Source organism: Lissotriton helveticus, chromosome 1_1 (assembly GCF_964261635.1).
Source record: "Lissotriton helveticus chromosome 1_1, aLisHel1.1, whole genome shotgun sequence".
NCBI lineage: Eukaryota > Metazoa > Chordata > Amphibia > Caudata > Salamandridae > Lissotriton > Lissotriton helveticus.
In genome coordinates this window covers 706,273,929-706,288,917 of record NC_136057.1, presented here as the reverse complement: position 1 = coordinate 706,288,917, position 14,989 = coordinate 706,273,929, and the positions used below count along the sequence as shown (strand labels likewise).

Below are 14,989 nucleotides of genomic sequence, written 5' to 3'. Positions count from 1 at the left end.
CAACCAGCCGACACGGGTTTCGTCAAGCGGGCACTAGGCCCGTGACTCTTCAGGGCTGGGTATGAAAAAGAACATGGTACAGTATGGAGAACGATAGAACAAAACGATTTTAATAAAAGGGTGAATGGTACAAGAAAACACCTTCCCGCCGATAATCGTGACTAAACCCGTCCCTCTTTCCACTTTACAGAGAACCCCTTAGTTTGGAATCTTACAGATATTTACTTGCTCCTTTTACGCTGCGATGATGTGCATTCTAGAGCCCTTTGGTGGAAAGTAAATTTGAAACATTAGAAAATGCTGCAAGATTTCTACGCTTTTCGCCGTGGACTCTCAAACACCTGCGTTAGAGGCGATGACCATTTTCTTTGGTGAGCACCTACACCGAGGGCGGTGGCTGGGATAAGGCAAGAAATGTGTACAGACTTCCATCTACATCTTCAAAGACAGCAGTTATGTCTGAGGATGGTGTCATTAAGTTGTTTGCTTTAGCATCTGAACCTTCAGTAACCACCTTGCATATGACTGCCGCTTTGAAGGTATTGTTTCTGGTGGAAGGAAAAAGAGTGCTTCGTATCACAGATTTTGAAAAGTTATCAGTTATGGGACAACAGCTCCAGGCAATTCAGAAGGAGCTTCTGGATCTGGGTATTACAGTGGCAGTGCGGAATCCAGCCAATTTAAGGTGTGGCATACTAATAAAGTCCACGTGATCTCATGTAGAGGTGGACCAATCATTTTAGGGTAGATATGAGAGTATTAGCAGATTCTTGTGTCCTTGTACTGACCTTCTTGCCAACTGGAAGATGAGACTTTGGTAGCAACTCTATTTGTCCCCTAGCAGTCAGGCTTTTATGTTACTTCGATTTAGAGAATATGTTGGTGACATTTATTTTACCGTTGTAGATGTTGGTGTTTTTACTCCTGTTCTCACATCTCTACTATGCTTTTTGTGAAGTTTAATAGGGGATTCACTGTTTTAATTTTGACCTATCTTTATGTATAATTCTAATAAAACTATGTAAACTTAAAACTGTAATGCTGTAAGACGTTGGCAGAAAGAATTACGGTTTGATGATAAAGTTCTCCCAAGGTACAGAAGATAGGAATGATCATTAAATAGCTCGAGGCAACAAAAAATCCTTTAAATGACAAGTTTTAAAGTGATACTGTTGAACACTTGATTTTTTTTTTCCTTAGCCTTTAGCAATTTAGATAACTATTAATATACACCAAACGCCCTAAAGCTCTGTGTTTTGTTTCCATTTGCAGCAGATGGACTGTCAGAAAGAGCGGTGGAGATAATCCTGTCTGTTACTCTCTGTGTACTTTCCATAATTCTCCTTGTGGCTGCCATCTACGCTTTTGCAAGGTATGGTGGAACGTGCTTTGTGTGTTATTAGAAAAGTAGTTATTCTCATAGTTGGTTCCATTATCCAAACATATTTCTGTTTTTTTAGACTCGCTTTCGTCACACATATTTGTATGCTACCCCTTTCTGCGATGGTGCAAACATGTTCTTTAACTCCAACAACGTTAACCTTTGTGAAAAATCCCTCCAGACTCGCCATACATTTGCCTGTTAAGAAATTGCCCTATCCGGTGCTGACAGTCCTGCACAAGATGTTCACATTTCATGCTAACATGTGTTTCTAGTTATAACACATATAACTTGCATTATTTGGTGCGGATTTTATGTACAGGATGGATTGAAAAGTCATTTACTACTGTGCATGCCAGCTGCCTAAATATACTTGAATGGAGACTTAAGCCACCAAAGCGTTCAGTTCTCACTCGTTTCCATTTTTAATGAACAGACATGTGTGTAAGAGGCCATGATGCACTCAGAATTCACTTTGTTTTCAGAATCCGTTAAAAAAAACATGACTTTATAAAGGTAGTAACAAATTATATAGAGGTCGCATAGCTGATACACGGATATACTATACATTTAATCGTAGACTTCCATATTCACATTGCTCATATTTACAATTCAAGGCACAGTGAAATCAAGTAATTTTCTATGCTCCTGGTCAAGTGGCATAACTTGAATTAGAATTCAGAACTATAGGTGATAGCATAAGAAACCTCGCTATTAGACCCCAAATCCCATATATAACAAGCATTGTCAAAGCAAAAAGGTCTCACCTATGAAAGAGACCTTGTCTGTTGTAAACCAGAGTGACTGTTGTGCAGCATGGCTAAAAGTTAGTGGTGTAGAGGAGCATGGCATGGAGTGGAGAGGTGTGGAGTGGCATGGAGTGGAGAGGTGTGGAGTGGCGTGGAGTGGCATAGAGTGGAGAGGTGTGGAGTGGCATAGAGTGGAGAGGTGTGGAGTGGCGTGGAGTGGAGAGGTGTGGAGTGGCGTGGAGTGGCATAGAGTGTTGCAGAGTGTCGTGAAGTGGCGTAGAGTGAAGTGTCATAGAGAGGAGTGGCATATAGTTGAGTGGCATAGAGTGGAGTGGCGTAGATGCACATAGAGTGTCATAGAGTTGTGCAGGGTGGAGTGGCGTAGAGCGTCATGAAGTGTTGTGTAGACAGTAGAGTGGAGGGGCGTAGAGTGGAGTAGAGTGTCGTACAGTGGAGTGTCATGGAGTGAAGTAGAGTGTCATAAAGTGGAGTGGCATATAGTGAGGTTAAGTGTGCTGGCAAAGAGTGGAGTAAAGGGGCATGCAGTGACATAGAGGGAGTACCATGGAGTGGAGTGGCGTAGTGTGGAGTAGATTGCAATAAAGTAGAGTGTCATAAAGTGGAATACTGTGTCATAGAATGGAGTGGCATAGAGTGGAGGTGGCAAAGTGGCAGTCCCTCCTACAGCACAGCAGCTAGCTCTTCTTCCAGACAGAATGCATTTGGTTCTAGCAAAGTTCTGATTTAGAGTGTCAGGGGTTCAATACTTATACCCAAATGTGCCCTTGAAGTGGCGAGATATCGAAGAGGCCATTGAAGATCACAAGGTCCCAGCCTTTCCTAGCTCGGCTCCAGACTCCTTATAGAAGGGGATTGCAGCTCTTTGTAAGGGGTCAGGCACAGCCCTTTGCAGGAGCAAGTGTCAGTTCCTCCCTCCCAATGTACCTCAGGAAGGCCCATCAACCTGGTGATGGGCCATCAGGTTGCGAATGTCACACCCCTTCTCAATTTGTGTGACTGTTTACAGGAAATATGCATAGCCCAGCTATCTCCCAAACAAGACATATATTCAGAGACAGGCAGAGACACACAAAGGTTAAAGTACGAAAATGCCAACTTTGTAAAAGTACTGAAAAAAAGGTTTGATATTTACACAACCAACTGCTGCACTGCTGCAATGAGGAAAACTATCCTCAGTATACCATTTTTTTTTAACATTAACCAAAGTAATCCATAGTGTTCCCATTATATAAGTGTTCAGTAATCCATCTTTTCTGTGCTTATAGAATCACTGCGGAGACAGCTGGGTTGAACTAGAATGCTTTATTCCACATTTTTAAATGCCGTATGCTGCCCATCCAAGCTTGAACGGAGACACGTTTTCCCAACCATCCCTCGAGCCAGTATAGTGAAAAAACACAATGCATTTCGAACTTTGTAAGTTCTTCGTCAGGGGTACCGTATTAAATCAGTAAGAACTACATAAACGGCTGTTCCAGAGCAAAGCACGCGGAATACTTGTGAATAATGAATTTTGCCCATGACCTCCCTCCCTAAAATCCCTCGTAAACCTCCCCCTTTCTCACAACCCTCAAAAATTCTCATACTAACACAAAAAGGTGAGGAATAAAAAAGATCTAACAACCCCTTGTTATTAATAGCAACCACAGAAAACAAACAGTGCTCATTTACCTTAAAAAACCGCAACCAGCAGTTTAACATGTGCGTGTCTCCCTTCATATTCAGAAAATGACCGACTCTCTCTCTCCCACCATAGTTTTGTTTAAAGCCTGCTTGCACACGTTTCCCCAATCAATCCCTAATCAAATCCGAGCCCCGTGACCTATTTTAATTTGCTTGCTCGTGAAAAAACTCCTGCCTAAAAATCCTATGATGCACTAACTCACTTGTCAAAAACCGTGAACCCACAGAACTACAAAAATCTATAATGAAATAAAAAAACAAATAAATGCCAATATTAAATGCGTGAAACATATACAAACATATATGCAGTGTGATACATAAACCAATACAATGTTGTGACTTAAATCAAATATACATTCAATAAAGTCCATGATGTGTTGAGCAGCCCTCTAGTTGTCAATAGTACTTCCTCTTCAGTAGAATGTCAAACAGTCCGAACTTAATGTCACTTTCAAATGATCCGCCCAAGATCCCATAGTGTAATGCTGTCTACTTAGTAATGCTTTATATTGACTCTGTAATTTTGGGCCATATGTATCATCAACCTGATTTGCGATTCACAAATAGCGATGTTTAAGGAATCGCTATTTGAGAATCGCAAATAGGTATGTATGTACAAAATCATATTGATTTCTTAAATTTCCTTAATTGCGATTAGCAAATTGCGAATCGCAATTAAGGAATACTTTCCCATTCATTTCTATGGGCCAGGAGGCCCATAGGAATGAATGGGAAGTTATTCCCAATTTGCGATTCGCAATTTGCTAATTGCAAATTGAGAATAATTTCAAGGGTGCAGGGGTGTCCAAAGGACACCCTGTTGCACCCCTGAAATATGCATGGGTGCACATGTGGCGCAAATACATGCCCTCAGGGCATGTATGTGCGTCACATGGCACTTTGAAAAATGCAAAAATGTGCATTTTTCATGGAATTCGCAACTTACCACCAACTAGAAGTTGGTGGTAATTTGCGATTCCTTAAGGACATTTTGCAATTTTTTTTGCTTCATACATTACATTTAAGGAATCGCAAAATTTGCGATTTCTTAAATGCAATTGCAAAGTAAGGAATCGCAAATTTTGCGATTCCTTGTTTTGCACCAGATTTTGCTTTATACATACCATTTAGCAAATTCGCATTTGCAAAGGCCAAAATTCGCAGAATTTCGGCCTTTGCGAATGCAAATTTGCTTGATACATATGGCCCTTTATCTGCTAATCAGTAAACCTCTGGGGTGCTACCTCGCGTTCGGGACGAAAGGAAATTGCAATGCAAGTGTAAAGATAGCGAGGGCACTTCTTCCCTTATTGAATGATTCGTTTTTGTCTTGACTGCCAAATAAATGTGTGCATAACAGCGCTGTTACCGTCCCTACACAGCATATCAATGATACCGAAAAAAAGGTGCGACAGTTACACCACCAACTGCTGCTCTGCTGCGATGAGGAAAACTATTCTCAGTATATAATTTTTTCAACATTAACCAAAGTAATCCATAGTGTTCCCATTTTATAAGTGTTCAGTAATCCATGTTTTCTGTGCTTGTAGAATCACTGAAGAGACAGCTGGGTTGAACTAAAATGCTTTATTCCAAATTTTCAAATGTCGTATGCTGCCCATCCAAGCATGAACATAGACAAGTTTTGCCAACCTTCCTTCGAGCCAGTACATTAAAAAAAAACAATGCTTTTCGAACTTTGTAACTCCAAATCTCTATCTTTTCCCAATTGGAAATTACATTTAAAGGGTGTTTTGAAGCAACTCCAATCTTAACCTATCGTAGAGATAGGCCTTTCAGTAGTGAAAAATGAATTTAACAGTTTTTCACTACCAGTACATGTAAAACTCAAAAGTACATGTCCTCCTTTTAAATACACTGCACCCCACCCAAAGGGCTTCCTAAGGCCAACTATAGGGGTGCCTTATATGTAAATAAAGGGAAGATTTGGGCCTGGCAAGTAGGTTTAACTTGCCTCATCGAACTGTCAGTTTAAAACTGCACTCGCAGGATCTGCAGTGGCAGGCCTGGGCCATCTTCCAGCCACTGGAATTATGCAATTGTGTGTTCTCAGTTATTGTTGCATTATTATATATTTGTTGCATTTGCCACTTATTCCTATCATCTGCTACATAATCTGTATATTTTAATTAAAAAAACATTGTTCCTTGTTCAAATAGTTAATAAAAATGGAGCAACACATGTTGTAGCATAGTGGAAGGCCCTTTTAAAAGCTGGACTAACCTGCTTTCTGGTGCTTAAAGCTATATTTGGGTGTTAAATTGGTACTAATGAGGGGCAAGCAATGCCCATACAGGGTTACCAACTTAAAAATGCTGAAAGAATGAAGTAATATTATTACAGTATATGCTGCATAATTTGGCTTTTGTTGCCCCATAATTTACTCAACCCTGCTGCATTATTTACCCTTCTCCTGCCACATAACTCTAGTGGCCCAGGCTGTGTTTGAAGGGCTACTGAGTGGGCGGCACAATCATTTCTGGAGATCTACCTGTACCATTTAATTTGAAGGTCCTGGGCACATATAGTGCTCCATACTAGGAACTTATAATTACATTAATTATGCCAATTGTAGATAAGCCAATGTTACCAAGTTTTGAGTACAGAGCATATGCACTTTAGCATTGGTTAGCAGTGGTAAAATGCCCAGAATCCTAAAGCCAGTAAAAATGGAGGCGAAACAGGAGGTCAGAAGGCAAAAAGTCAGGAGAAACCACGTCAAGGAGGCCAGGTCAAACAAGGGGCATAGATTGTATGTAGTGGAGTAGCATAGAGTAAACTGGCGTAGAGTGGATTAGAGTGTCGTAGAGTAGAGTAATTGTCATAGAGTGTTGTGTTTGGAGGGGCCTAGAGTGGAGGGGTATGTCCTAGAGTAGAGTGGCGTGTTGTACAGTGGCATAGAGTTGATGGGGCATAGAATGGAGTGGCGTAGAGTGGAGTTGCATATCGTAGAGGGGTATGTTGTAGAGCAGCGTAGTGTGTATATATAACATGTACATAGAATAAAAATAAAAATAATCGTAGTCTTAATTTGAGCAAGACATCCACAAATACAAACATAGCAGACTTTGAAACACTGTTATATTACAGCAATTTTTTCACCTAATAATTGTAATGCAATAGACTAAAACTTGACTAGATTAGTACATACGTAGCAAGACCAAATGTCACAGATCATGTGCCAGTGATTCTTTTGTATTGCATCTTGGGCTGTTAGTAGAGACAAGATAATACAAGAATTATGGCTCAACAAAGTACAACAGTTCATAAATACATGTTGCAGTGTCTCTGTCTCAGAGTCAGAAAGTTTACCCAATGCAGTATTCTAGCCCTGTTTGTATCTGCTCACGCCTCAAAAATTACAGCAAAAAAGGAATAACCCCAAATCTGTAAAGCATAAAGGTGCAAGTTACTTTGAGAATCAGATCCAATGAAAGCTACGACTGTATAGCAGCAAAATGAAAACTACAGTTATTCTTTTCTAAAGCGGGCTTGTATCGCAGAGAAGACAAATGAATGTACCTAGACCCTTTGTTGATCCTGACATGCACAAGGGCTTTACATTGTCTTTTAGATATATTCTGGCTGCTCGGAATTGGCTTTAATCCAAGATCTCCCAACTATAAATCTTAGCAAAGTTGCTTATTAAGTTCAGTATGATTGTTAGAATTCATTTGTTCTCCTTTAATTAACTACAAAAACATGGCAGGAGCAGCCTGTGATACTCCCTATGCAGATCTTAAAGACATTTCCAATCCTGTTGCCTCAAATGGAATTTGGGGAATTAATTGTGAGGGAAATGATGAACTGGCATGTGGTCAAGAGTAATTACCAGTGACTGAGATGAATTCAATAATTATGCACATCACTTGTTTTCATCTGTGAGATGCCCTTAATGTGACTGTTATGCATTGACTGTGTGCAGTCACTCTCTGTTCCACATGACCCAAGCAACACCCTAGAGCTAAAGCCCAATATGTCAGAGATATGTCTAGAGTTGCTTCTGTTCCTGTTCAGAAAAGATGCGACCTAGCATTTCAGGTTGGACTGTTCCTGTTGGAGCAGGACCACGGATTATTTGCTTATGGTTTAAAATGTACCTTGAACTGCTAGAAAACCTGGAATTCTATACCATCAATATGCAGATGATATGCAGATTTACCTGAAGATCTCAACCCCAAAAGACATCAACCTCCTCTCTATCACTCTCAGTGGGATTAAAAAGATGGATGTCTATCCATCACTCAAAACGTAATCCTAGAAAAACTGAACTCTTATCAATCTCATTCAAAAACCTAATCACCCTATCCAAGAGTGACTCAAAGGCTTCTCTTAAACTGTACTGCAATTTGGTCATTAGGGAGAATCCCAAATCACTCAGCTTTAGCCTTGACAATTGTCTTGACCTCCATGGCAAGTCTTGGCATGGCACAAAATGCAAGCCACCATCTAAGACTGCTCTGGGTCATCAGGCTGTGCATTCCTCAGCAGAAGTGGAAGTCGCTCATCCAGGCATTTGTTCTTTCCAGGATGGATTATGGGAGTTCAATCCCTAAAGCCCATATCGCACCCCTAATAGCAGTACTGCACGCAGCTGCCCACTTAGTATCAGGCCAAAGAAAATCAAACACACATCTCCTACCATCCAGACTTTGCCATGGCTCCCCATTGAGGCAGGTTCCCAATTTTGATTGCATGCATCAACCCATAAAGTCCTCCACAACTCTTCACTTTCCTACCTGGTTGGAAAATAAAACATCTCGAGGACCCAATAAGAATCAGGAAACGCTGAATTTCTCCTGCTTGACCCTTCGACATTCAGGCAAGAACACTAAATGAAACAATCCTTCTCTGGCAGTTCAACAAGACTCTGGACCTCCCTCCCACCAGCGCTTCACACAGCCAATTGACTGATCAAGTTCAAAAGGGATCTCATAATCCTCTTCTTTGAGAGATACTTTGGTTAAAACAAGGTTGTTCACTTCACCTTGGCTGACCCAGATTGCCTATACTATCCTGATGATTCTCTGTTTTTTGGTTATCTCATAGTCCTTTTATGATGATTGCTTTCTAAAGAATTTCTTTTCTGGTGCTGTTCATGTACTAAATATGAACTTCGAAGTCCTTTTGTTCTTCCAGTTGACAACTGATTGTTTAGTTATGTTTGTTATCCAGAACACAAGCCCTACTCTCTTGTAGGGTAATCTAATGCCCTTGGGCCAAGACCGCAGTATTGAAAACTGCAAAAAAGAAATCTCTGCCTGCAGTTTCTCATTGAACAAAAAAAGTTAAACTGAAATGCAGGCAAGAGTAAAAACTGTTGCGGAGTTTAAGGAGAGCATTTGAGTGAGGAAATTTATAAGAAATGCGTATGTCTAGACGGGAAACATCCTTTACAACGCAATTTTTACCACGCAGTGCCTTTACGACGCAACTATTACAACGCATGTCATTACAACGCATTGCGCTGGGTGGGGCTCTAGAATAGGGAATGGATTTAATTTACTATCCAACACCTTTCCTACTATCCACGGGGACTGGAGTTGGAATAGTAAATTAATCTATTCACTATCCATCACCCCTAAGCGCTATGCGTTGTAACACCATGCGTTGTAAAAACTGCGATGTAAAGGCATGCGTGGTAAAAGCATGCGTTGTAATGTCATACATCCGTCTAGACACTCACTCACTGCTCCATATGACTAAAGCTGCAACTCACGGGTGAAACCCAACATGGATGAAACTGATGTAGTGTTTCCATTGCTAAATGTTTTTTTTTTTGCCCAAATGCTTTCGGGCGTGGCAGTTGCTGAAACTGCAGAATATTAGGATTGCCAAATACCAATGCTGTTATTCACCTCATGCCTTTTTCTCCCACCACCCCACACTTCTTGTCTCTTATCTCACACTCGAAGGTTCATTTTAAACCATAGTTCTTCTTTTTTTCAGTTTTTCTGCTTTCCTGTTTTCTCTTCCTGTTTCCTTCTCCCATTTCTGCCTTTCTATATTTTATTCTGGGTTAAAGTTTAATTATGAAAAAGAAATCCTATTCCCAGAGAATGAGCACCAGTGCCGATCACATGCAGCCATCAGCACAAATTAAGAGCAGATGGTTTCTCCTGGTGCTGTACCTAGCAGTTCGGGCTGAATTGTTCTTACTGGAGCATTACCAAGTCTGATATGTATATGCCTGATCCATGCCTGTACTGGAACAATTGAGCAAAGGACTGGTGAAATGGAATGTGTCCAAGAGTAATTGCAAGACACTGAATTTAATTTCATAATTTGACCCATTACATTTTGTTTCTCATTGGAACATCCTTAGTGTGACAACCATGCTTAGACATGCATTTTGGATCTCACAGAGGAGCAGAATGGCTCATTTGCAATTTTGGCAGTTTTGTTGCAAGGTGCAGTAGGATGGACTTCCATGGCTCATTGCCCTATTATAATCATAGACGATTGAAGTGTAGGGTTGGTTTCTACATTTTTGTCGGAGCTGATTGTGGTTTCCATTCCAGCCTGAGCTTATTAATTTGCACCACTGGAGCCAAACTGCACCTTAAAGAGGCCCAACAACACCGAGGTTGGACAAGAGATGCTTATGTTCCCCTCCATCGTGATAGGGCCCAGCAGTTTAGGCTGGCATGTCCTTGTTATAGTCGAATCAAGACTCATTTGCAAATGATTTGTCCTTGTCTGCTGTGACACAATGAGCAAACAACACAAAAGACTGCAAGACAGCCCAGAGTTATTAACATATGCTATGTTTAATTTGGTTATTCTATCTATCATTAGAGAATTATGTATATCACCTTTACATATATAATATTGAAATACTCAAAACTGCCGCACCTCCTGAAAATTATAAAATTCCAGAGCTAAATAGTTAAATGTTTTTAAGCCTTTGGGAACAGGGCACCACTTTCACAAAGTTCTCTGTTTTTGCAACCCTCTTGTAGCTTTAGCTTTCAACACTTATACCAGCCACTGTCTTTTGATATTGCTTGCACTTGAACTGTCTGAAGTTTCCTCTCCTCTCTGGCATTCAAAATCCTACATGTGATGCAGTCGAGCTTCTCCAGAATAATCTAAGTTGTCCTGCCACGTCAGCTTTTATGCCAGCTGCAAAGAGGCAGATACCAATGACCACTTCTGCAACACAAACCTCTGTCGGATGTACTGATGGTGGAGGGAGTTATACTTTCACCTTCAAGAAAACGTATGTGCTTGAAATGTGACCTTATGTACTTCCCCTTCTATTTTTCCATTCTAGATGGGTAAAGAATACCCAGAAGTGAAACTTCTCACTACACAGTCTAGTCCATCATTGCCAATACAGCTTTTCAGACTTAGGCAGACACTGTGATCTGGACATATGCCTCCCAGTAATCAGTGAGTTGCCATATTCTCCACCTCCTCTCCGCCTCATACAAATGCAAGGCCCCAAACAACACAATGATTCAGTTTTTTTCTGCAATCGTCACCTTTTGTTCACTGTTGTACCATAGTGCCATACTCACTTGAAGACAGGTTCTAGCCCTTTGTTAGACTGCCGGGCCAAAGCCTTCCTAGCCAATTTCATCAGCTAGATAAAAGCTCAAACATAGATGCAAAGGCAGCAAGGACTCAGTGATTTTAATTAATAACCATCGCACAATACATTAATTGATGGCTGTAACCCATTTAGTGGGTCCTGCTAATTCCTTTCTGGCCAAGAGGGACAATCTTCTGCTATGAGACCATGAAGATACATCCACTTGTGAGCCCAGTTTGGTCTCCATCCAAATAAACAATTAAAGGAGAATTGGTCATTTAGCCAGCTTGCTCTTGTCGGGCCAAGGAGACCGACCCAGCGTGTATGGAAAGGCCTTATTCTCTCCTCTCAAGGGAGCAGGCAAGTATTGAGTTCCTAGGCTAGGGTGTGACCGAAAAGCTGTAGGGAACAGTTGAGGTTTGGGTTCCATACTGAATCTCAGTCTTCCAAGCACTGCCATTTTTCTGGACAAAGAGGAAGACCATGTCTGGTATTACTGCTGCCCATGATTTTTCAAGTTTAGTCACTCAATACTATGATCTTTTCACAGATGATTCAAATTTGTATATGTAGACTTATGAGCTTATACGTCAGAATATCAAGTTCTTATATCATGGAACCATAATGTCATTGTAAAAATATAAAAGCATCTATCCTTGAAGATATATTTATCATAAAAGTACATATATTTGAAGTATAGTAAATCTGTACTAACCTGTGCATACTTACCTTGTCCATATTTTTGATATGATATTGTGATACTCTACCTCAAATGAGAGAACAATCAGACTTTGTGACCTGTTTACACCTTAGGACAAGGGGTGCAATGCCATGGCCAGCTGACATTTCCACAACAGTTCAATGTTTACCATTGCTGAGCTCATTGAGGCCCTGCCGGGGCTTCTGACTTCAAAATGAAGAACAGTTTCAGGAGTCAGAGTGACAAGCAGCAAACCAGTTTGTGGTGCCATTCTTGGACTGAATGTTTGTTTCTCAGATACTATCTAGTGGTGCTGTTAATGTCAGCGGCTATTCCACCATCTTTGGTACACAAGCTGAAGTCAGTTGCAAAAGCACCTTGTCATGATAATGATTTGCTTCCTCCAGATGGTTGGTTTGGTACATGGGATATACGTTTTACTGAGGTAAAACCCATCTATACTCAAGATATTGTTAGGACAGGGACGAAGAAGCGAATGTTAAACTGCAAGACAGGGTGCAGTTAGCTTGGATACCTCATCAGACAGTGTGATGAATGAAGTGATGCCAGCTACTAATTGTCACAAATATTGTTCCTATATTTGTCTCTTTTAGATGGTATATTCCACAATGTAGTTAAAACCAACTATGGAGGAGGAAACCGATATGCGTAACAACGTTATAGGTTTTTTTAAACAAAGGAACTCAAGAGGCGACACCTTTTCTCAATTTTGCAGAGGCCACCAAGGAACCAATAGCTGACATTTAGTAGTAAACAGCCTGCATGACAAAATTCAAATAAATAAATCACAAAATAATCTTTATTTGGCTTAATAAAAAATGCCATGGGAGCATCAATAAATGTTATAACAAAGCAAACACATTTAAAAATACTGATCTCAAATGCATCAAATACAATACATTAAACCTGGAGGTTCAATGTATTGTATTGTATTTGATGCATTTCAGATCAGTATTGCCTTTATATTTTCTATATTTATACTATATTTTAATTAATCATCCATGAGAAAACATGAGCATTATTATTATTATTATTATTATTGTGCAAGAATCACTGCAAGTGGATTTCAAGTGGTTAGAGCGTATTATGTCCCTGTTGAAAAGAACTGGGACCGTATTACACAAGTTAGGGAATCCGTTTGCTTCTGCGCCTGCGCCATATCACAGGTATGGGCACAGAAACAAAGAAGCTGTCAGTGCGCCCATTGATGGCATGCCTCTGATGGGGGAATGGGGATCCCTTGGACCCCCAGACATCCCCTTGCAGGTGGGTGCAGTCACTGACTACACCCACCTGCAATGGGATCCCTAATCCCCTTGGAAAGAGCGTGCAGGTTGCCTCCTGCACTGTGAAAACACGGAGCAGCTCAAAGCAGCTGTGCCGTTTATCACACAAATTCGCGGCCCTAGGGGCAGCACGAGTTTGCAGCTGCCTTGAGGGCAGCGCATTCACCATAATGCGACACATTTTCCTGGATTGCACTGGGTGCACCTTTTGAAAGATGCGCCCAGTAAAATCCAGGAAAATGTACAGCATGTATAATATGGCCCCAGGAGGACAGCCAACTAGTCCTAGGAGTCACTCTGGAAGTCCTGGGATGAAGCAGCATGGCAGGCCTCAAGACGCAGGGCAGTCCTCTCAGGGCACAAGGCAGATGTCAAGCAGAAGGACAGTTCTCTGGAAGTAGCAGGCCAGTCGTCTGAAGTACAAGCAGGCCTTAAGCATCAGAGCTGTCCTCTGAAGTACAAAGTTGTCCGTCTTGGGGTCCTCGCTGGTCCAGGAGTGAACTGAAGAGTGCATCTGAGGGTCCTAGTTTTATACCTGTACTCGCTGTGAGAAGTCGGCCTGGCATATGATGTCCACTATTCTAGTGGCACCTTGCACCAGCCCAAACGACCCTTATTGAAGGTAGGTTTAAGACAACCTTTATAGAAAGCTATCCTAGTGGTAGCTGTGGAGAGCAGCCTTCAGGCTAAGTCTTGAAGGATTGTGAAGCAGCTTGTTTTACCATTCTATAATCTCTTGAATGATCAAATGAAAGTACACCACACAAGGTATATATCAAATATATATGTATTTATTCTAAACACAACCCCTCTAGGCTCTTTATGAGGCTAGAGGTCAAAGTACAATACAAGAACTTTAAATAGCACACAGTAAATAGCACAGTATACGTTATGCCCTAGGGGCCTCACAAACCATATACTAAAACTATTACCGGGTACACAAGTGTGTACATTTCTTCTCCCTCTACAAGGGTGGAATGCTACCCTCGCCGCCAGAAATGGTGGGGAGTAAGATTCCAAAGCGTTTGACACCAAACACGACATGTTTTGATAAAGCCAAACCAAAGTTAGCATGAACCGCAAGGATTATAATGCACTTATGAGTTTACGGTATGGCTATATCATAGAACAGCTATAAGGAAAGATTTCTGAAAGATGCAGAGGGGCTCAGCTCATGCTAGGGCACCCTCTCACACAAAACCAAGCACTCTGCCTTCAGGATTGTCAAGGACTGCCATAGGAGCGACTTATAGGTTAATATGTGTCTATATTTATAGGTAGATATAGGTATACTATATCTAAGTAAGGGATGCTTATACCACCTTACCCAGGCTGCAAGTGCAGACCTGTGGTGCCATTTTGGAAGACTTCCCAGGGGTGGCATAATACATGTTTCAGCCCCTGGTAGGCCTCTGGGATACCTAGTCCCTTGGTACCTAAGGTACAGGGGCTCACAAGGTAACTCAGTAACCAATCTGGTATGTACCTAAAGTACATGCAATGAATTTAGAGAGAGAACAGCTAGGCTGTGGTCCTGATTAGCAGGGCTACAGCCAGACTAAAGTTGAAAAACCAGTGAAACACAGCAAA

The 14,989-nt window shown here is 41.2% G+C and overlaps 1 protein-coding gene across 1 annotated transcript in view; it reads left to right on the top strand.

Moving 5' to 3' along the window:
* PTPRQ (protein tyrosine phosphatase receptor type Q) overlaps window positions 1-14,989 on the top strand; it is a 1,500,794-nt gene that overhangs the window by 1,195,620 nt on the left and 290,185 nt on the right. Inside the window, exon 51 of the mRNA XM_078647981.1 lies at window positions 1,273-1,372. Within this exon, the coding sequence (XP_078504107.1) occupies window positions 1,273-1,372 (100 nt within the window). The remainder of the gene's footprint in view (window positions 1-1,272; window positions 1,373-14,989) is intronic.